At 40.8% G+C, this 22820-nt stretch overlaps 1 protein-coding gene across 1 annotated transcript in view; it reads right to left on the reverse strand.

Moving 5' to 3' along the window:
* LOC126456613 (leukocyte elastase inhibitor A-like) overlaps positions 1-22359 on the reverse strand; it is a 45378-nt gene extending 23019 nt beyond the window's left edge. The window contains exons 1-2 of the mRNA XM_050092357.1: positions 22227-22359; positions 15281-15495 (exon numbers count right to left, since the gene is read on the reverse strand). Of these exons, the coding sequence (XP_049948314.1) occupies positions 15281-15495; positions 22227-22359 (348 nt within the window). The remainder of the gene's footprint in view (positions 1-15280; positions 15496-22226) is intronic.
* Positions 22360-22820: the final 461 nt, after the last annotated feature.

The following is a 22820-nucleotide window of genomic DNA, read 5'->3' on the forward strand; positions in this document are numbered from 1 at the left end:
ATAAAAACAGTGCTTTGTCAGAAATGCCTTTAGTTTATTTTTAAATATTGGATCTGGAGCAGTTTTTATTTGTTCCGGAATTTTATTGTGTAATACGACACCCAGATGAGTTATATATTTTTGGTATGATGATGTGCTTGAAAAAATTTGATGGATATTAGATTGCCCTCTGGTATAATGAGCGTGTATACCATTGTTTTGGATTAATTTGCCTGTTCTTGAGAGGTATTCCCTGGTGAATAGGATTGTTTCTTGAACGAATAGGGATGGGATGCTTAGAACATTAAGTTTTATAAATTGACATTTACAGGATTCCAACTTTTTGAGGCCACAGATTATCCTCAGTGCTCTTTTTTGTAGTTTAAATATATTTGTGCTGTGAGTTGAATTTCCCCAAAAGATGATTCCATAGCGGAGCAATGAGTGGAACTGTGCATGGTATGCTTGCATTAGTGTGGATTTACTTGTAGTAGATTTTAGTATTCTTAGTCCATAGCACAATGATGAGAGTTTCTTTGATAAGTTGTTTATATGTGTGTCCCATTTTAAATTTTGTTGGACCCATAGACCCAAAAATTTTGTTGCATTTACGTTTTCAATTTTATCATTATTTAACTTTATTTGGATAGTTTTTTGATTGGATGTGGGAATTAGATGGAAGTTGATACATACATTTTCCCACTATTAACAATTAGGCCATTTTTGTTAAATCACTCAGAAAGTTTTTTCATAGAGTTATCAGATATTGTCTGAAGGGATTCAGGGCTAGATCCAGTCAACACTATGCTTGTATCATCAGCAAACAGGATAGTTTTTTGTGGGCTCATACGTTCAACAAGATCATCTATGTAAATGAGGAAAAGTAATGGCCCTAGAACAGAACCCTGGGGAACACCATATCTTATTGTTCTTTCCTCCGAGAGGAAAACTGTGTTATTTATTTTATCCTGTACATTAATATCGTATTGAAGTGATACCTTCTGTCTGTGGTTTTGTAGGTAAGAGCATAGCCAGTTGTGAGCCACACCTCTTATTCCTCTTCTTTCCAATTTAGCAAGCAGTATGTTATGATCTAGTATGTCAAAGGCTTTAGAGAGATCTAAGAAGATACCTGCAGCTATATTATGTTGGTCAATTGATTTCAGTATATGGTCCAACAGTTCAAAAATTGCTCTCTGGTGGATAAAGATTTACTAAAACCATGTTGTTGAATGCTGATTGGTGCGTGGTTTTTTTTATGAAATTTATAAGCCTGTCATAAAAGAGTTTTTCCAGGATTTTTGAAAAGATGCTTAATATGGATAATGGTCTATAATTGGATACTAAATCAGGGGAACCTTTAGTAATGGTGTGACTTTAGCTACTTTGAGAGCATCTGGAAAAATGCCAGTTTTTAATGATTGGTTGTAGATGGTTGATAATGGCTTTACTATAAGGGGAGCACACACCTTTAATATGAGGTCAGGTACTTCATCATAGCCACTAGAGATTTTATTGCGTAACAATTTTATTATGTTCATAATTTCATCAGGGTTTGTTTCATAAACAAACATTGTAGCATTAGTGCTGTTTGACGTATTGGTGGAATTGAAGAATGATACCTTGCAGTTTGCCTGAATGAGATCTTCTGCTAGTGAGGTGAAATATTCATTGAACTTGTTTACAACTGTGTATGGATCTGTGACCCTAGAGTCATTAAGTGTTAGAGAAATGTTTTCCTTTTTAGGTGTTGAACTACAAGTTTCTTTTTTAATAACTTTCCACATAGCTTTCATTTTTTTTTTGAAGAGTTTCTTATGAAATTGTCATTCCATAAAAGTTTTACCTGTCTAATCACTCTAAGATAAGTTTTTTTGTAGGCTTTACAATAGTCAGAAAATTCAGATTTCAATTTACCAGATATAGACTGGGACACTCAGATGTTTAGGACGGGTGGTAGGGACAGAGCATCGAGTGACATTATACTGAGTGCACTATCCGAAAATTACCTCGAGCAATTAAACAGAGAACCGACTCGTGGAGATAACATATTGGACCTACTGATAACAAACAGACCCGAACTTTTCGAATCTGTATGTACAGAACAGGGAATCAGTGATCATAAGGCCGTTGCAGCATCCCTGAATATGGAAGTTAATAGGAATATAAAAAAAGGGAGGAAGGTTTATCTGTTTAGCAAGAGTAATAGAAGGCAGATTTCAGACTACCTAACAGATCAAAACGAAAATTTCTGTTCCGACACTGACAATGTTGAGTGTTTATGGAAAAAGTTCAAGGCAATCGTAAAATGCGTTTTAGACAGGTACGTGCCGAGTAAAACTGTGAGGGACGGGAAAAACCCACCGTGGTACAACAACAAAGTTAGGAAACTACTGCGAAAGCAAAGAGAGCTCCACTCCAAGTTTAAACGCAGCCAAAACCTCTCAGACAAACAGAAGCTAAACGATGTCAAAGTTAGCGTAAGGAGGGCTATGCGTGAAGCGTTCATTGAATTCGAAAGTAAAATTCTATGTACCGACTTGACAGAAAATCCTAGGAAGTTCTGGTCTTACGTTAAATCAGTAAGTGGCTCGAAACAGCATATCCAGACACTACGGGATGATGATGGCATTGAAACAGAGGATGACATGCATAAAGCTGAAATACTAAACACCTTTCTCCAAAGCTGTTTCACAGAGGAAGACCGCACTGCAGTTCCTTCTCTAAATCCTCACACAAACGAAAAAATGGCTGACATCAAAATAAGTGTCCATGGAATAGAAAAGCAACTGGAAACACTCAATAGAGGAAAGTCCACTGGACCTGACGGGATACCAATTCGATTCTACACAGAGTACGCGAAAGAACTTGCCCCCCTTCTAACAGCCGTGTACCGCAAGTCTCTAGAGGAACGGAGGGTTCCAAATGATTGGAAAAGAGCACAGATAGTCCCAGTCTTCAAGAAGGGACGTCGAGCAGATGCGCAAAACTATAGACCTATATCTCTTACGTCGATCTCTTGTAGAATTTTAGAACATGTTTTTTGCTCGCGTATCATGTCATTTCTGGAAACCCAGAATCTACTATGTAGGAATCAACATGGATTCCGGAAACAGCGATCGTGTGAGACCCAACTCGCCTTATTTGTTCATGAGACCCAGAAAATATTAGATACAGGCTCCCAGGTAGATGCTATTTTTCTTGACTTCCGGAAGGCGTTCGATACAGTTCCGCACTGTCGCCTGATAAACAAAGTAAGAGCCTACAGAATATCAGACCAGCTGTGTGGCTGGATTGAAGAGTTTTTAGCAAACAGAACACAGCATGTTGTTATCAATGGAGAGACGTCTACAGACGTTAAAGTAACCTCTGGCGTGCCACAGGGGAGTGTTATGGGACCATTGCTTTTCACAATATATATAAATGACTTAGTAGATAGTGTCGGAAGTTCCATGCGGCTTTTCGCGGATGATGCTGTAGTATACAGAGAAGTTGCTGCATTAGAAAATTGTAGCGAAATACAGGAAGATCTGCAGCAGATAGGCACTTGGTGCAGGGAGTGGCAATTGACCCTTAACATAGACAAATGTAATGTATTGCGAATACATAGAAAGAAGGATCCTTTATTGTATGATTATATGATAGCGGAACAAACACTGGTAGCAGTTACTTCTGTAAAATATCTGGGAGTATGCGTACGGAACAATTTGAAGTGGAATGATCATATAAAATTAATTGTTGGTAAGGCGGGTACCAGGTTGAGATTCATTGGGAGAGTGCTTAGAAAATGTAGTCCATCAACAAAGGAGGTGGCTTACAAAACACTCGTTCGACCTATACTTGAGTATTGCTCATCAGTGTGGGATCCGTACCAGGTCGGGTTGACGGAGGAGATAGAGAAGATCCAAAGAAGAGCGGCGCGTTTCGTCACTGGGTTATTTGGTAACCGTGATAGCGTTACGGAGATGTTTAATAAACTCAAGCGGCAGACTCTGCAAGAGAGGCGCTCTGCATCGCGGTGTAGCTTGCTCGCCAGGTTTCGAGAGGGTGCGTTTCTGGATGAGGTATCGAATATATTGCTTCCCCCTACTTATACTTCCCGAGGAGATCACGAATGTAAAATTAGAGAGATTAGAGCGCGCACGGAGGCTTTCAGACAGTCGTTCTTCCCGCGAATCATACGCGACTGGAACAGGAAAGGGAGGTAATGACAGTGGCACGTAAAGTGCCCTCCGCCACACACCGTTGGGTGGCTTGCAGAGTATCAATGTAGATGTAGATGTAGATGATGTAGACTATGTACTTTTTGGAGCAATATTGGAGAAATCTGTTTCTCTCACTAGAAATTTTGATTCCTTTTGTTACCCATGACTTTCTATTTTGATTGCTTGAAGTTTTTGTTTCAAAAGGAAATGCTGTATTAAAATAATAAAGGAAGGTGTTATGGAAGCTTAAGAACATATTATCAACAGTTGTTTGCATGTAAACACTGTCCCAATTTTCCTTAGCTAATAGGAAGTTAAAAATCCTAATATTGCCATCTGAAAAGTTTCTTCTTTGAAATACTTTTTTGGGGCTGATTTCACTATTTTCCATGTCAACGCTCAGTAGCTGAGCATCATGGTCACTGTATCCCATGCTCAGTACTTTGCCAGTGAATTTGTAACCAGTATCAGTTGTGAAGATTTGATCAATTATTGAATCAGTATGCTCTGTTGATCTTGTTGGAGAGTGTATTGTGGCGATCATATTAAAGGATTTGGTCATGTTTAACAAATCATGTTTAGCATTACTGTTTTTTGATAAATCAATGTTAAAATCGCCACAAAGTATTATTCTCATATTTAATGAGCTGACACTATTCAGCAGAACTTCTAATTTGGTCATAAAATTTGGAATATTACTACTTGGTGCTCTGTATACATTTATAATTATATAGTTTAGTTCAGGCAGCTTAACCATAGAAAGCTCAAATTCCTTATCTTCAGATAATGCAATCTATTCATTTAGGCCTACCTCACTGAATTTTATCTGGTCCTTTACAAATATAGCAGTACCGCCATGTGTGGAGAAATTCCTACAATAAAAGCTTGTTAATGAGTACCTTGGAATAGAAGTTGACTGAATTTCTGCTTTGGACAGCCAGTGTTCGGTAATACATATTACATCTGGATTTATTTGAGACTGAAGTAACACTTCCAGCATTTGAATCTTATTTCTGAATGACTGGACATTATGGTGTAATACAAGAAATGATGGACTTTGTGACTTTTCAGTTAAGGGTTTAATTAATTTCTTTTCTAAAGGTATTTCTGACACAGCACTTGCCCTAAAAAATTGGCCGAGATTTTATTTTTGTGTGTGGCTTCTTGCACGCAATTTTCAGTAGCAGAGATGGTTTTGAGTGATTGACACAGTTCTGCTTCCATCAAAGCTTCTGTTTTTGGCCGAAATCATTTTGTAATTTGTGGTTGTTTGGCGATCTTGATACTTGGGGCTGATTTCTTCAGGATATGATTTCGGAGTTATTCTATGGTTTCAGGATTGTTTCACTAGCTGGAGAGTGAAACATAAATGCTGAAACATCTTATCTGGCAGGCACTTCAAAAAGATACTTGGTTACTCAAAAAGACCTGTGTTACAATGGGAAACATATGAATGATCTTAAGCCCCCTAGATATCAGTCATGTCTACATCACAAAGATAAAGAAGACAAATAACAGCTCACACAGAGGTATACAATCTTTCTTACAACACTCCAACTGCAACTGGAATATTGTTGTAGTTGTGGTCTTCAGTCCTGAGACTGGTTTGATGCAGCTCTCCATGCTACTCTATCCTGTGCAAGCTTCTTCATCTCCCAGTACCTACTGCAGCCTACATCCTTCTGAATCTGCTTAGTGTATTCATCTCTTGGTCTCTCTCTACGATTTTTACCCTCCACACTGCCCTCCAATACTAAACTGGTGATCCCTTGATGTCTCAGAACATGTCCTACTAACTGATCCCTTCTTCTAGTCAAGTTGTGCCACAAGCTCCTCTTCTCCCCAATTCTATTCAATACCTCCTCATTAGTTATGTGATCTACCCATCTAATCTTCAGCATTCTTCTGTAGCACCACATTTCGAAAGCTTCTATGCTCTTCTTGTCTAAACTATTTATCGTCCATGTTTCACTTCCATACATGGCTACACTCCATACAAATACTTTCAGAAATGACTTCCTGACATTTAAATCTATACTCGATGTTAACAAATTTCTCTTCTTCAGAAACGCTTTCCTTGCCATTGCCAGTCTACATTTTATATCCTCTCTACTTCGACCATCATCAGTTATTTTGCTCCCCAAATAGCAAAACTCCTTCACTACTTTAAGTGTCTCATTTCCTAATCTAATTCCCTCAGCATCACCCAACTTAATTCGACTACATTCCATTATCCTCGTTTTTCTTTTGTTGATGTTCATCTTATACCCTCCTTTCAAGACACTGTCCATTCAGTGCAACTGCTCTTCCAAGTCCTTTGCTGTCTCTGACAGAATTACAATGTCATCGGCGAACCTCAAAGTTTTTATTTCTTCTCCATGGATTTTAATACCTACTCAGAACTTTTCTTTAGTTTCCTTTACTGCTTGCTCAATATACAGATTGAATAGCATCGGGGATAGGCTACAACCCTGTCTCACTCCCTTCCCAACCACTGCATCCCTTTCATGTCCCTCGACTCTTATAACTGCCATCTGGTTTCTGTACAAATTGTAAATAGCCTTTCGCTCCCTGTATTTTACCCCTGCCACCTTTAGAATTTGAAAGAGAGTATTCCAATCAACATTGTCAAAAGCTTTCTTTAAGTCTACAAATGCTAGAGATGTAGGTTTGCCTTTCCTTAATCTTTCTTCTAAGATAAGTCGTAGAGTCAGTATTGCCTCACATACAGAAAAATGAAAAGTACCTTCCATTTACTGTGAGCCATGGAGTATATATGTGTAAGACCTATGTCTAACTAAGGAACCTCAAGTAGATGTGATCATCTTAGAATTATTAAGATCCTATGACAAGATTATGCCATGTGTTACGCAAGCTATATGAGACAGATGAAATACCCCGAGACCTAAAGAAGACAGTAATAATTGCAATTCCAAAGAAGACAATTTGAACCATCAATGTAGCAAGTCTTGTTTGCAAAATACTGACACAAATTATTTACAGAAAAATTGAAATACTTACAGAATCCAACCCCAGAGGAGATCAGTAAGGGTTCTGGAGAAATGTAGGAAAATGCATGGCAATAATGATCCTACAACTTATCTTAAGATAGGTTCAAGAAAATCAAACCCGTGTATATTGCAATTATTGATTTATTTAATGATTTTGACAATTTTGATTGGAATAGACCCTTTGCAATACTGAAGGTAGCAGGGATAAACACATGGAGTGAAAGGTTGTCGACAAAATGCACTGAAACCAGACTGCAGCAACAAGAGTCAATGGACATGAAAGGGAAGCAGTATTTGAGAATATGGTATGACAGCTGTGCAAACTTGTCCTCGATTTTACTCAATATGTATTTTGGGCAAGCAGTAAGGAACAGTAAAGAGATATGTGGAAAAGGAAATTAAGTTCAGGGATGGTAATAAACTTGTAAGAGCTGTTGAATTGAATGGACAGTGTCATAAAAAGAGGTCCTACAATGTTAAACAGGCGATGCTGAAGGAATAGGATTAGAAAATGAACATTAAAATTAGTAGATAAGTATTGCTATTTGAGCAGCAAAATAAGTGACAGTGGTCAAATCAGGGAGGATATGAAGCATTTTTGAATAAAAGTATTTGTCAAAATCAAAGATAAATTTAACATTAAGAATTCTTTTATGAAGGCATTTGTCTGGAGTGGAGCCTTGCGTGGAAGTTAAATATGTATGATAAGCAGTTCCAACAAACAGAGAATAGAAGCTTTAGAAATGTGATACTTTAAAGAATACTGAAGACTGGTTAACAAATGAAGAGGTACTGAATTAAGTCAGATGGAACAGAACATTATGATATAATTTGACTAAATAAGCAATCGGTTGATAGGACATACCCTGAGACATCAACGAAGGGTCAGTATTGTAACTGAGGAAATGTTGGGGGATAAAGTGAAACTGTGTCTTGGTTACAGTATGCAGGTTCAAATGAATTTAGTTCAGTAGTCATGTAAATATGAATAGTCTTGTACAGGATGGACTAGTACGGAGAGCAGTTTCTGAATTGAAGACCACAACAACAGCGTATATAGATGTTGATACATACATGCACAAAATATTTTCTTTATTTAATATGGCAGTAACATCAACAATAAGTAACAGACTTGACCATAGTGCTCATACTGGCTTCATTTCTAGTACTAAGCATACAAACAGGTGCCTTATGGGTTTGTGATGGATTCAGGGTGGTTTTCTCCAGAGAATACACCAACATGTTGAGAATTATATTTTATTGCACATCATGGCAGAACAACACATACGGAACTGAACTTAAACATGGTGGGACACAAAGAAGTCAGAGATGAAATACAGTGCAAAGATGGTTTGTTTATGCATCGATATTTCTGGTGACGAGTTTATCGGCTCCACATAGGATGACATCAGGTGGAGTTGTGTGAGGTAGACAAACGATAGTAAGCTTGAAGTAGTCCTCCAATAGTGGTGTTGGAAGTCGTCGAGCTGCGAGGGTTGGCCAGTTGATGTGGAAATTGTGGAAGCGAGTCAGTTGTCGTACAGGCCGAGTGTGTCAGGAGGAGGCAGGCCTGTACGGAACAATCACGACGATGTCAGCCGAAGGTGTTGTGAATGCCCGGAGCATTTTGAGGTCATCAGGCGGCAGCGGGAAACACTTAATTAAGTGGCATGGTATCACAGAATTATCACTGGGAATACTGGGAGATGAGAAACACACGATAAACAGCAAATCGTCCCTGAGTATTATAGAAATTTCATGGATGATGTCAGAGGGCACAGGGGCTGTCACCTCGTTGACCAGGGGAGTGAGGGGAGAAAAACCTCGACACAGTGAGGCAGGCGAGAGCGGGGACATGCTCGACACAGGTAGTGGTGAGCAGTTCGTGGTTGAGGGCTGTGAGCTCGATCGAAAGAGTGTGTTTGGTGGGGAGCTTGGCAACGAGCTTGACAAGGAGTTCTGAGATGCACATGACGGTGAGTGATCGCTCGAGGGAGGGAGCAAAGGTGGAGCGTCATATGGTAGTAGGCAGAGTGGAGTGCTCGTGTCAGGTGATGGAATGGATTTTGGGCTCAGAATGAGCTGGTTTGAGTCTGTTCAGTGACAAAGTGACGGGGGATTTTTTTATCAGCATGTCACACATGTTCGTGGATTGTCAAAGCACACCATAGATAAAGGCCAGAGTATGTGGGCTGGAGAGGTACTCGGACGGAGTCATCCAGGAGCATGACAAAATTACAGTCGGAAAGGGAAGTGGGTACATAGACCGTTGGAGGTGTGTGAGCGGATTGGAGGGGGGGGGGGGGGGGGATCAGCAGGTTGGAGAAGTGGGATTTCACACGTTCAACGAACGAGGGTACAGGTGAAAGTGAGTGACAGGCAGGAGGACAGATGATTTCTGCTGGGAGGACCAGGGCTTGTCCATATACGTATTCTGCAACTGTCCCTTTGATGTCGTCTTCCTTGTAGGTTGCACAAGCACCGAACAGTACATGTGACACGGTCTCCATCCATAAGGAGTCGTGGCAGCGGAGGACCGGCTTGAGGGTGCGGTGCCAGCACTCGACGGGGTCATTGCTTTGCGGATGGTAAGCAGTCGTGTGTATGCGTCGGATTCTGCAGATATGGCAAATGCCATTGAACAGGGCCGACTCAAACTGAAGGCCTTGGCCAGTGGTAATGACTGCGGGACAACCTAAACGCGATACCCACGACTCAATGAAAGAATGAGCGACAGTTTCTGTGGTAATGTTGGGAAGAGGGGCGGCTTCGACCCAACGAGTAGTACGATCAATGGTGGAAAGTATGTAGCGGAAACATTGGAGGTGGGAAGAGGGCCCACAATGTCAATATGCACGTTCTGAAATTGCCCAGGGGGAATAGGGAAGGTGCCGAGAGGGGGAGAGGTGTGTTTGACACACAAGGCATTCAAGTGCCCACTGTTGCAAGTCTTTATTGACGAAGTGCTCTGCGACTACGCAGGCTGAAGCTCAAATGCCAGGGTGAGCCAAGTTGTGAAGAGCATTGAAAACAGCTCGATGGAGCGTGGTGGAGATAATGGGGCAGAGTATGCTGGTGCTATCATCACACCAGACTGCTCCGGAAATAACGGGAAAGGTGGTAATTACAGGATGTAGAGAAGAAGCTGGATCGGAGATTATTTCTGTGTATCTTCGTCAGAGGATTGGAGATCAGGGAGAGCAGAAAGATCCAAAAGGGAAGATACATCATTGACACAGGAAAGAAAATCAGCAACAATATTGTCAGCACCCTTTATGTGCCTGACATCAGTGGTGAATTGTGAAATGAAGTTGAAATAATGGAAGCGACGTGGGGGAGGGTCGGCGGGAGGGTTCATTATAGCAGCTGCCAAGGATTTGTGGTCAGTGAGAACATAGAATGAGCGCCCCTCGACGTCCGTTCAAAAATGTTTGACTGCCTCTTACACAGCCAGCAGTTCATGATCGAACGCAGAACATTTGTGTTGGGTGTTGTTGAGCTTTCGGGAGAAAAACTGCAGGGTTGAGGTCTCACCGTTGACTGACTGGCTGAGAACGGCGCTGATGACAAAGTCACTGACATCTGTTGTAATGAAAAGTTGCGCTTCGGGGTGGGGATGCGCAATTGTGCAGGCTTTGGCAAGGAGTTTCTTGAGTTCCGAGAAAGAGTCTGTCATTTCTGGTGTCCACTGCAGAGGCCGGGTTCTGGAGGTGTTTCTTCCTGGCAAAGCGTCGGTTAACGGGGCTTGGATTTCTGCGGCTCAAGGTAGGTGTTTTCGATAGTAGGTCACGGTGCCAAGGAAACGCCGAAGTTCTTTGAATGGAGAAGGTCTTGGTAGATCTAAGATGGACTGTACTTTCTCTGGTGGAGGTGAGATACCATCAGCTGATACTCGGAAACCAAGGAAGGTAACAGCAGGCTGTTGCAGTTGTAGTTTTTCAGGGTTGGTTTCGATGCCTGCGGCTTTCAAGGTGTCTAGAATGGTCTGCACGTTATGTATGTTGTCCTCGACAGAGGAGCTGAAGACAAATATGTCATCGAGGTAAGCAAAACAGAATATGAGGCTGAACAAAACCTTGCTAATAAAGTGTTGCCACGTCTGTGTGGCGTTTTTGAGTCCAAAAGGCACGAATCGGAGTTGAAACAGGCCTATGGGCATGGTAATTGCTGTTTTTTCAATATCCTCGGGAGCCATTGGAATTTGGTGGTAAGCCTGTTTACAGTTGATGACGGAAAAAACAGATGCACCCGACAGTGTGCTGGTGAAGTCGGCAATGTTTGGTACAGGGTAGTTGTCCATTATAGTTCTCACATTCAAGTGACAGTAATCCCCACACATGCACCAGGTCCCGTCTTTTTTGGATGTCATATGAATGGGAGTGGACCAGCAGCTGGCAGAGGGTTTGATGATACCGGCGTTTAAGAGCTCTGTGATCTGCTTTTTGAGATCACAAAGATGCTCTGGGCAAAGTCTCTGGGGTTTACTAGAGATGGGAGGACCCAGTATAAGGCACAATCTGTGCATTGTTAGTAATCACAGCGATGTTGCCTGATGCAAGGGAGGCTGTTTGTTTACTGCTCGTGTCGTGCGAGTCAGTCGGAGCAGGATTACTGCGTTCGGTGTAGGTCGACTTTTCCAAAGAAAGCTGAAGTGCCGACGTGTCCCGGGAGTCAGCATGACAAGATGGCCACCAGCCCGAAGAGCAAACTCCGGAATCGTGAAAGTTCGGTTGGGTTTGTGAATCGTTAGTAGGCACAGCAGCTGTGGGTGTGGCCTTTGGCAGAACGGTCTCGGTCGAAACATGTGAATTGCGTTCAGGCACGAGCGCACTGTCTGTGTAGTTCATCGAGATCACACGGTGGCACACAGGAGGAGCAGTTTCACAGTTTGCAAGATCGTCCACTGGGGCAGGCCAGGTTGAAGTGAGGCGCGGCGTGCATGCGCAGTGGTACACAAGTCAGAGTCAACAACTGTGGTGCGAGGAGGGCGTGGCACTATGGGGCTATCAGTACACATGGTGACAGCAGTTTACACATTTCTGTGTAGAACATTGCGGTGACAGCACAGTTGATAGAGGTTACGGAAGAGGAGCACACAGAAGTAGGATTGTCTGTACAGTCGATGCACTTACTAACCTCGATTTGTCCTTGTTGAAGTGTTTTTAATTTCAAACTGCTTTTCATGGATCCGGCGGGCGAGCTCGAAATTTTCGTTGCATAGGTGAGCAACCTGTTCTTGCTCGACAAAACACTTGTGTGTAATTTCTTGCAGCACAGTCAAAAGAGACAAGCATGTGTGTACTAGTTGAGCATGAACAGATGCAACCAGGGAGCGAGGGCTCGACGGAGCACAGGGAAAGTGAGTGTTTGTCAGGTGACGAAACACAGTGTTGTGCACTATGTCCGGGGAAAGTTTGTGGTGGCGCAAGAAATCAGTGCCTATGATAGGTTCGTCAATATCACATTCTTGGAAAGTCCACTCGAGCTTGCAGTTTGGAGAGAGCGTAACAGAGTGGGATGTCAAACCAATGCACTGCAGTTTAGTGGAGTTGACAGCTTGTAGTGACGTGTGGTGGGAACGAATGTTCTCGGATGCTAGAGACGTAGGCAGTAGGGACACATCAGCACCTGTGTCAACGAGTAACAGTTGTCCCGAAGTCATGTCTTTGATGTTTAAGCGTCCACAAATGTTAGGTCATGAGCTGAATGAAGCACTGGGAGGTGCCTATCTTATGTGCAGGAGGTGGCACCGGAACCTACCTGCGACCGGCGTTTGGGAAACAGCAAGGCGGTCTGCAGTTCCTTGCTGCATCACCGAAACGTGTGTGGAAGTAGCAGTAGGGTTAATGTGGATGTGCATCCTGCAGAGAGCCCGTAGCTGAGGGAGAAGGACGAGGGTCCGTGCCTGCCGAAGAGTTGACTGCAGGAGGGGGCGAGGCCATCGCCGGTGCCGGCAAGTGGTAACCGGTGGCCAAATTAACGCGGCATCTGCAGCGTGCAGGGGGAGGGTGAAGCTGTTGGCGGGAGGCAGGTTCAATTTGCCAGGTGTGAAGCTTGCGTTGTAGTGCAGAATGAGCTCGGTCAGCAGTGCGGATAAGTACGTCAGTTGCTTGAGCTTCAAGGCAAGAGATGGTGGTTTGGACAGAAAGAGGAAGTTTCTTGATCCAGATTGACAAGAGCATGTTATTGGGCACGGTCTGGTTGTTAATGAGGAGTCAGAGATGGCGCCACAGATGTGATAGCGTCGAGTCGCCGAGTTGTTCCTTGTAGATGAGCTTCTCAGTCCTTCTCAGTCAATGTCCGTGTAACACGTTCCAGTATCGTCCTCTTGACAGAAGTGGATTGTCTACCTGAGGAGGTGTGGTGACTAAACCGTGAATCAAGTCAGCATGGTCGTCGAGACTGTTCATGAGACAAATATACCGTGAGTGGCCATCAAGCGAATAATATTGAAAGATCTGCTCGACTAAGGTGAACCAGAATTCGGGGTTCTCGATGGAGAACACAGGCAGTTTCGGTAGTTTTGCGAGTGGTGGTGGCCTGGAAGCAGCCTGGGGGGGGGGAAGTGCGGAAGCAGATGTGAGGTCGAAAGCGTGGGTGGCAGTAGCATTCTCGAGCCTTCGCAGCGCGGTTGGGGAGCTCGATGGAGCTGTGAACTGGCCCTGCGGTAGAGTGAAGGTGGCACATTGCGGTGGAGGATGATGTGTCAAGTCGCGGAAGGCCGATGCGGATGAGGCACCGGTTTGTGCCGAAAATGAATGCAGAAGCTCGACAGGGGCTGGTGCAGATGGACAGGAGAGATGTGTTTCATGGAAGGTGGCACTTCAAGAATGGCCGACGCGAAAGAGGCACCCGACTGTGTCGAAAACAGTTGCGGAAGCTCGACTGGAGCCGGCGCGGAAGCAACAGGTGAGAAATAATTCATGAACTGTGGGCACATGTTAACATGCTGCTAGCTCTTCGAGAGAGCTGAGCCGTAATCACCTGTGGGGCAGGGAAGCAGCAGAGGTGTGGGCTGAACCGAAGCACTGTGTGTATAGTGATGCCGAACATGGGGTGAGTGGTAAAAAGGTTCATTGTTCATAGTCACTCCACTCGAAATCACGTTCGGATAAGGTGAGAGCCATGGCACAGAGCACTGGGGTGTAGTAGTAGAACATAGGGTGTTGTTATGCCCACTAGACCACTTGTTGTTCATGTCACAGGCTGATATGCCGAAGTTGAAAGATACATATTGATGTGGGACAGAAGTAGCAGCAAGCGTGGTCGGAAGCTGAGGTGAAAGGCCCCTGAGCCTGGCAGGGCCAACCATGGCTGTAGTTAATGTGGGGTGTCAAGAATTGTTGCTCCGGCAGTGGAAAGTTGTCCAATGAAACATTAATGGAGTTCGACGTTGGTACCGCATTGCATCGAGAGCCATAAGTAGTGGTGGCACGGTTGGTGGAGGGAACAAAGGTGTTTGGTAACCAGATTGATGTGTGTTCCTAACCTCACTTGTTGTTACAGGCTTGAAAATATTGAGCGACACCAGGGGAGCCGTCGAAGGAGAAACACCGTGTTGCAATCCTGGCGGGTGTACATCGCCAGCAACATGGTGCATATTTGTCACAAAATCGGGTGTCAGGTGTGGAGCCAAAGTCATTGTTTGAACACTGTTGTGGTACAACACACGAAACTAAACGGCGTTGTCATCGCGGGCACTGTCAGAAAGCAAAACCAAATAACGAAGAAACTCGGGGTCACCATTGTGGATGCAGGTTGGTTTTCTCCAGAGAATACACCAAGATCTTGAGAACTATGTTTTATTGCACATCACGGCAGAACAACACATATGGAACTGAACTTTAACATGGCGGGAAGCAAAGAAGTCTGAGATGAAATATAATGCAAAGATGGTTTGTTTATGTATCAATATTTCTGGTGACGAGTTTATCGGCGCCATAGGTTTGTGTGTGAGTTGTCACCTTTCCTCAGTTTTTTCTAAGCAATTCATTGTTGTATAAAGTTATGTGTCTCTAATTTCATGCTACTGTTATTGAATGGCAGAGATGGTTTTTACCAACTCTGTAAATTTGTTAGCAATACCTTGTAATCGAGCTTCAGAACTTGAGCTTCAAGTTGTTTTGCCTCTGTATACATTAAGTGTTTCTTTAGTTTCATCATATCTACAGTTTTCTTCTGAGTTGCAGAAACATGGAAAGGCATGGGGGACATGTCATCTTTCTTGAATGGAATATCCCACAGGCCTTTAAAGTAAATTGCATTTACAAGCACCAGGCAAGTCAACTGGCTCAAAAAACCTGTAAGAAACAGACATAAGGAAGTTGCTAAAATGATATCAACAATTACTCCTTTCTTTTAGTGGCAGCCTCCTAATTATATTTTCTATGTTATTGGCTTAGAGCATTGGAGAGGACTTACTTTTCACTTCATGATGGTATGCAGACTACACGTGTAGATGTAGAACATTTACTTCAGCCCATGATCACAAAATTGTTTAGTAGCTATGCCAACATCAACTCCCTGGTCACACTACCAATAACCTACAAGTACTGCTTGTCCAATGGCTGCATCATAATATGTTAGGGGACAAAATTTTATTGAGGCTTTTATTAGAGGAGACTATTTGAAAAAACAAAAGTGAATACAAAAACACTCCATCAATGGATAAAGGTTGCGGCATGCAGAAAAACCACCAAATAAACAGTGTAAACAACTGCAATGAAGTGTAAGTAAACATGCAAGGAGACTTAATATGTTTCAGTAAAATCAATCAACTGCTGTAATCAGTCACCATCATGAAATTCTTAAGAACAACCATCTAAATTGATTTAAGATGGGATGAACACATATTATTAATAGCTATAGTTATTTGCAAGTTCCATAGACCGCAATTCAGATCGCTCACTATAATGAGGAACAAGTCAGCTTACAATTCTAACACATTTTCTCAATGAAAGCTAAATCTGTTAGAGACATGCCAGAAAAATCATAAAGAATTGTACAATGAAAACAATCAATTTTTAACAATATAATGTAATTGTATAGATAAAAAAACTACTCACCAAGTGGCGGCAGAACACATACATAAAAGAAGGTTATAATTAGGCAAGCTTCTGGAGCTACTTGGTGAATAGAATTTTTTATGTATCCAATTACATAATAAAGAACTGTACATAATTCATATACATACAAATTTGTTTACAGGTGTCTGACTGGCTTTTGTGAGCTGCTATTCAGTTGAGAAACCTTAACAAGACAGATTATTAGAAAGGTATGTATGACACAGATAAGAGCTTCTGAACTCATTAACAGTTCATTCATTAGTGAGGAACCATTAATAATTTGGATTTAAAAAACAGATAGAGAAGATTCAGGGAAAAACTGTGCAAACTCATTATGGGATTGTGTAGCAGGTAAGCACACATTTCAGGTAGGTAACATAGGTGTGTTCCAGCATAACCTCAGTATACCAAGATTAGATTTGGAATGACAGACTATGCATGGAAAGACTGGAAAAGCACATGATGCAATGTCATACTCTATGATACAGGGTGTTTCAAAAAGAATATATGAGTTGTGACCAAAAAGTAATGCAAATTTTTTAACTTCATGGGATTTACATATCTGATTTTCAATTTATTTTTTTATCTTTTTAATACACATTTTCCTGACGTGTGTTTGCATTTTCAGCTGTTTTGAATATTTAGTTTATTGTTGATGGTCAAAAGGTTATACATGTTTTCAAATGCTTGGCAAATTTTAACTTCTGATAAAGATGGCTCAAAAAATTTGCATTAGAGTTTGCTTTAAAAAAAGCATAAACTGCAGCATCACATTCAAAATGTTGACTGTGGCTTTTAGCAAATCTGCTATGAGTAAGACAAGAGTTTATGAGTAGTATGAATATTTCAAAGAGGCCCGAGAAGACAATGAAGATAACAACCATCCTGAATGCCCTAGCACATCAATTACCGATGACAATATGGAAGAGGTAATGAAAATGGCTCTGGAGAATCACCAAATCACCATGAGAGAGGTTACTGATGATGTCAGCATATTCTTTGGCTTATGCCAAATTTCAAACAATTATTTTTGGATGTGTTGGCATTAAACACGTAACAGCAAAAAAGATTAGCTGCACTGCACAATTCCACACAGTACAAGAAGTATTGCTGTGAAAGCGCCCAAAGTCTACCAAACATGGAAAACTTAACCCCAAATGGCAACTCTTAAACACTGCCCCATTTGTAATTATGCAAGTTCCTCATCCAGGATCATACAGACTAGCTTACCCTATAAATAGAAAGGAAAGGGCCTTTATCCAGGCAAGGATCTAAAGGAATTTGTATGCTGAATGGGTTTGACAAAAAGTTAAACCAACTCATGAAGTTATTTTTCTTTAGTGAAAATATTTCAGTACAAATTATGAAAGATGTCCACTTACTTTTATGAAAACTTTCTCTCTTCTCATTTATATTTGTGTACATAGAAATAAGGTAAGTTATTGGTTATTGAAGGTTTTGTTCACTGAGAAAAGGATGTTGTGAAATGAGTAATAAGCTGAATTTAATCACCATGATACAAATTTACTACCAAAATACATACACCTTCCAACCAAAAAATTAGTAAATGCAGCGGGGACAAATAAATGATGTAGCATTATGACAAGAGGCAACACACAAGTGCAGTAGAAATTTGCGTCATACGAGAGAGACCTTGGTGCATGCATGATGGCATAACAAGTTCAATATGCTTCCTAACATGCCAGATGCTCAGCTAACATTAGTATCTCTACACCATGTAGATTATGAATATAAATTGATGTCTAAAATAATTACTGGCATCTATACTATAATAATAAAACTAAAAGGAAAAGAGAACTAAGAAATGGAAGTATTTACATGGATGGAAATAAAATGGACTAACTACAGAAAGCTATCTACACACCAGGTTACTATTTACAATATACACTCAAAAATCTACATTATGGTTATATCAAAAATAAACTAAGCTCTTTACTATTGGAAATCTGTATACGCCATGAAAGAGTTAATAATTCTAGGGGTATGCTCATACTCTGAATAAGCTATGAGAGGGGATAATGATGCTGTGCCTCGCCTAGGAAGATACCTATCAGTTTCATGTACACACATTGTATGAATATGGAAGAGAAAGAAACATATGTACCCATTGTAGTACACGGAGGTGCATCCCACAGTGAAAATTATTAAATTAAGTACACTTATGTAAAATCATTACAGGTGCTTTTAAGCAAATGACATTAATAAACTTGTATGACACAAAGATATTAGAATTTTATCTATAGTGCCACAAATATTGAGTAAATAGTTTGTCACCAAACACAAAGAAGTATTCAAAGAGAATTTGCTCAATTTTTGTATGATGTGTTAACGACAGCTTTGAGCATGAGATGATAAATGCTTCTTTCCATTCCTCATAACAATCCCCATAGATTTGTAGAGCACCTCCTGGTAGATTTGAGAAAGGTGTGGCTAAGGTTAGATATGTTTACATGTGTTTGAAACGTGAGAGTGAAATTATCGGTTCCTATCATTAGCAATTTGGAATTACAAATGCTGAAATTAAGTGAGATGAGGGCAGTAGTTCATGCATATGATCAGATTGCATAAATGTATATTGTTTTTTCAGTCCTGATGTGTAACACATTTTGCTAATTATTCATGTAAACAAAGATTATATCAAGAGTTTAAAAGTTAAAAGGAGTGTTAGCTCATCATAAAAGTTGTAAATATAAATTATTTATTAATTATGAGAGTAAATATGAAATAACTTGTCATGGAAATGAAGCCCTATGAAATTTGAAGGAGAATTTGACTTCTTAAATGTTATACACTTGTATTTAGACATTGTTATGCAAACATCAAAAACAATTTGATAAATTTATGTATAAACTTGTATGTATGTGAAATGTATTAGACTTCATTTGTCAGCTAATATCAAAATGACATTTATGTGTAGTTATAAGGAGCAAATTTACCTCATGTTTTAATTTATTTATGCAAGTCTTGAAAATTTTACACATTTGTACAAAGACAGATAGGGGAACCTGTAAATGAAAAAGGTGTTTAACATAAGTGAAATTAAAAGGGACTTCAAGAAAAACTGTCTGCATATTATATGTATAGTGCGTGTTGAATGAGGAATACATACTTATGCAATGTAGTGATCAAATTTGTGAGTGCCAAGTGACGAAAACATTCCAAGTGCCCTTTGTAGTTGTATTAGATGTTGAACTTTACTACAAAGGAGTAATTAAAGCAAGTAATTTATAGGCTTTCCTGGAAAATGGTGAGCTCTTGACATGATGCTGATGATACAGACTGGCCTTTTGAACACTTAAATATATGATGGACAACGTGGTTTATATAAGAATGGTTGGAACTTCATGGCTTCTCCATCATGGTATTAAACTTTTTAACCAAATACACATCAGTGTACACCTATCCTATGGAGCGACCCTCTGAATACTACAATGACATGCAATTCATCGTCGTCTACAAAGTTACAGACCTGAGGCTGAACTGTTTTCCATAGTTGCACTGATGGCACCATAAGCACAATGAGCAATCACTTAACGTGTGGAGGTATGGCTGCAACACTTAACATGTGGAGGTATGGCTGCACAAACTATGGGTGATGGCTACACCTTAATAATGGAGCAAAACATTTGTCGAGTCATGATCTCTCAGAAACTGAATGTTTAAAGTTTTATAAATTTCATGTAAATTAATTGTAATATAAATAAAGCTGACACATGCAGGGGATAAATAATATATAACCTTGGCCACAAATAAATGGATTTGATATCCAGCCAGCTCAAAAAGTAGTTTAAGTGGTACTTCCATATGAAATTTTATTATTTGTGTTAAATATATTCGTAAAATGCACCACTGTCATCCATTAATCATGGAGAATGCCACTATACAGTATTAGGACAGTTGTGATAGATCTTATTTTGGTTTAGCCAAAAAGGATAAGTTGTTTAATAAGCATTAGAACACTGTAGGGAGCAAAGACGCAATATAAACAAGCCTACACCAAAAAGAGACATGTACAAAAATAAAAATGAATATATATGATATTCTAACGTTTCCTTAAGCCAATATCAAATATTTCATTCTTCAACTATTGCTCTCTTCCTGTCACTGATTCTGGGTGGGCGTATTGCATGTATGTCAGACAATAATATATATTTGTGTTAAAGTTTTTACAGCATATCTTTTGGAAAGGAAGGCAGTTCCTTTCATTTCTAAATTGCTTCATTCTGAATATGATACCTGGATACACCGTAACCAGCAAACTTCAGAACATATGCTGACATTATTTATAATTGTGTTGTACTGCATTCTTGGTCAAGAAGCTGGATGCTGCATCTTTTTCTTAAAGAAAGAAGAGGTAAATAAGACTGTTCAAAGGAGAGTTACTATATCAATCACTTTAGACTGTTACTGTGGTAATCGAAGCAAGAGGCTGTGGAGGTGTGAACTCAGATACATGAATTGCTGCTGGTGAAAGTATCTGCCAGTCAAAAACATCAAAATAATCCACATTATTCACACCTCCTTACAGCACCAGTACTTAAACACCAGTATAGTTTGTGTTGGGAATACATGCACTTTCACTAGATAAAGAGCAAGAGCTCAAAAGCTAGTGTAAATACTGTTTTCTGTTATGTGTTTCTATGCTATACACATTAGATTGCTAGACTCTGAATAATGCATGATGCGCACTGTTGTGCTCGTTTCAGTTAATGTCAATGATTGTTACATAGTCATACCCACACATTATGTCACAATCCATAGTATATCAGTTCATGTATCTCTGCATTTTACTGTACATACTTCAAACTTGAAAATAAGCAAAAGTAATTAATAAAATCCTTACAACTGACTGACTAACAGAAGGATAAAAGCTGACTAGCTGATCATAGAAGTAGATTCTCTGCCTGTACAAGACAATTCTCACAGAGCTTCCAAGAAAGTTACTATTAAATCCCACATACATATTGGTGATGGTAAAATTTCAAAAATTTGGGTTTATCCATATGTCTATTGACAACCATTCATCTTGAACACTACCCAAAAAGCAAATAGGAAGATAACTATGTAACCTCCATCACACATTATACAGTGGCTTATGCAACTGTTTGTAGCAATTCTTTGCTCACAAAGCAGAAGTGTGTCTATGTTGTGTGTAACACAGGAGTGAAGGGACTTGACATGTGGATGATTCCAGAATGAGATTTTTACTCTGCAGTGGACTGTGCACTGATATACTTCCTGGCAGATTAGAACTGTGTGCCGGACCGAGACTTGAACTTGGGACCTTTGCCTTTTGCGGGCAAGTGCTCTACCAAGAGAGCACTTGCCCACACAAGGTAAACATCCCAAGTTCGAGCCTGAGTCCAGCACACAGTTGTAATCTGCCAGGAAGTTTCATGTAAATGATTGTCTCAGCTTATACTATGGTTTCATACTCTGATTTAAGCACCATGTAAGATACAGCACAGAAGAGTACTTTGTGGGAAACTAGGGCACACTGCTTCAACAAGAAGAGACATTCCTGGGGATATACCATTAGCTGTTTATCCACAGGTGACTCGAAATATCTCTTCTAAGTTCCATCCCAAACACTTGTGCACAACAAATGTCATTCTCTAGAGAACAATACCAGCAGGGTGGAACAACTATACCAGAGTTGTGAGTCAATGCGAACTTGGCTGTGGAAGATATAAGTTCCCCAAGACCAGTCAAACATGTAAGTTCCAGAATCCATGTTTTTGTGTGAATTTATTTGATGAATGTATGAAGTGATCCCAAGGAGATGAGCACAAGTAACAAGTTCCTAACACTACATTTCACTGGTTTGAGACTGTGCAGCGAATCAACAAATGAAAGTAAGCTACAGAAAAGAAAGTGAGGGCAAGGAAACACTTTGCAAGAAAGCAGTTTGGTTGGAGCCTTGGAAGAGAAAACTTGGCACACACATTTCTGCTCTGTTGGAGTCTTTGGGGAGCCAAGATGTCTCAATAACTGCTGCAATTTTGAGATGGTAGCCTTGAAAATGTCTCTCATTGCCACCTGGTCCACATTCTGCTGAGCAGGTCTTCCCAGCTCCATGAAACAAGAAGCAAGGATGCACTCACACAAGGGATGTTATAATCATCACAGCTGAGTCGGCAATACCAGACCTGACCACTACCAGAAAGGCAGTCTTAGATGACAATAACCCTCTGTTATTCATAACTTTTGTCCTGCTGTAGATGAAAGCTTGTAATCACATATAATGTGTCTCTAGAAAATCCTGCACTCCCAGGGGACACCGCCTTGAAGTAGGCACCTTCAGTGGCGGCAGGAGGGCTTGCATGCTTCCTTGAAGTAGAGAGTTGTGCTGGTGGTAGCGTGGCTAATGGTAGGGTCACTGAAGTCGGATGGGTCTCGACTGAGGAGGCACACAGAGTGTATCCTGCAACATAGGGCAGTGAGGGCTCCAGAGGCATAGTGAAGCCAGCTTCCCTAGGGAAGTAAACCTAATATAAATCCTGGTCCTCCAGGTTGAGGGTTGGGCTCGAGGCTAACAC

The sequence above is a fragment of the Schistocerca serialis genome, chromosome 2 (genome assembly GCF_023864345.2).
Source record: "Schistocerca serialis cubense isolate TAMUIC-IGC-003099 chromosome 2, iqSchSeri2.2, whole genome shotgun sequence".
NCBI lineage: Eukaryota > Metazoa > Arthropoda > Insecta > Orthoptera > Acrididae > Schistocerca > Schistocerca serialis.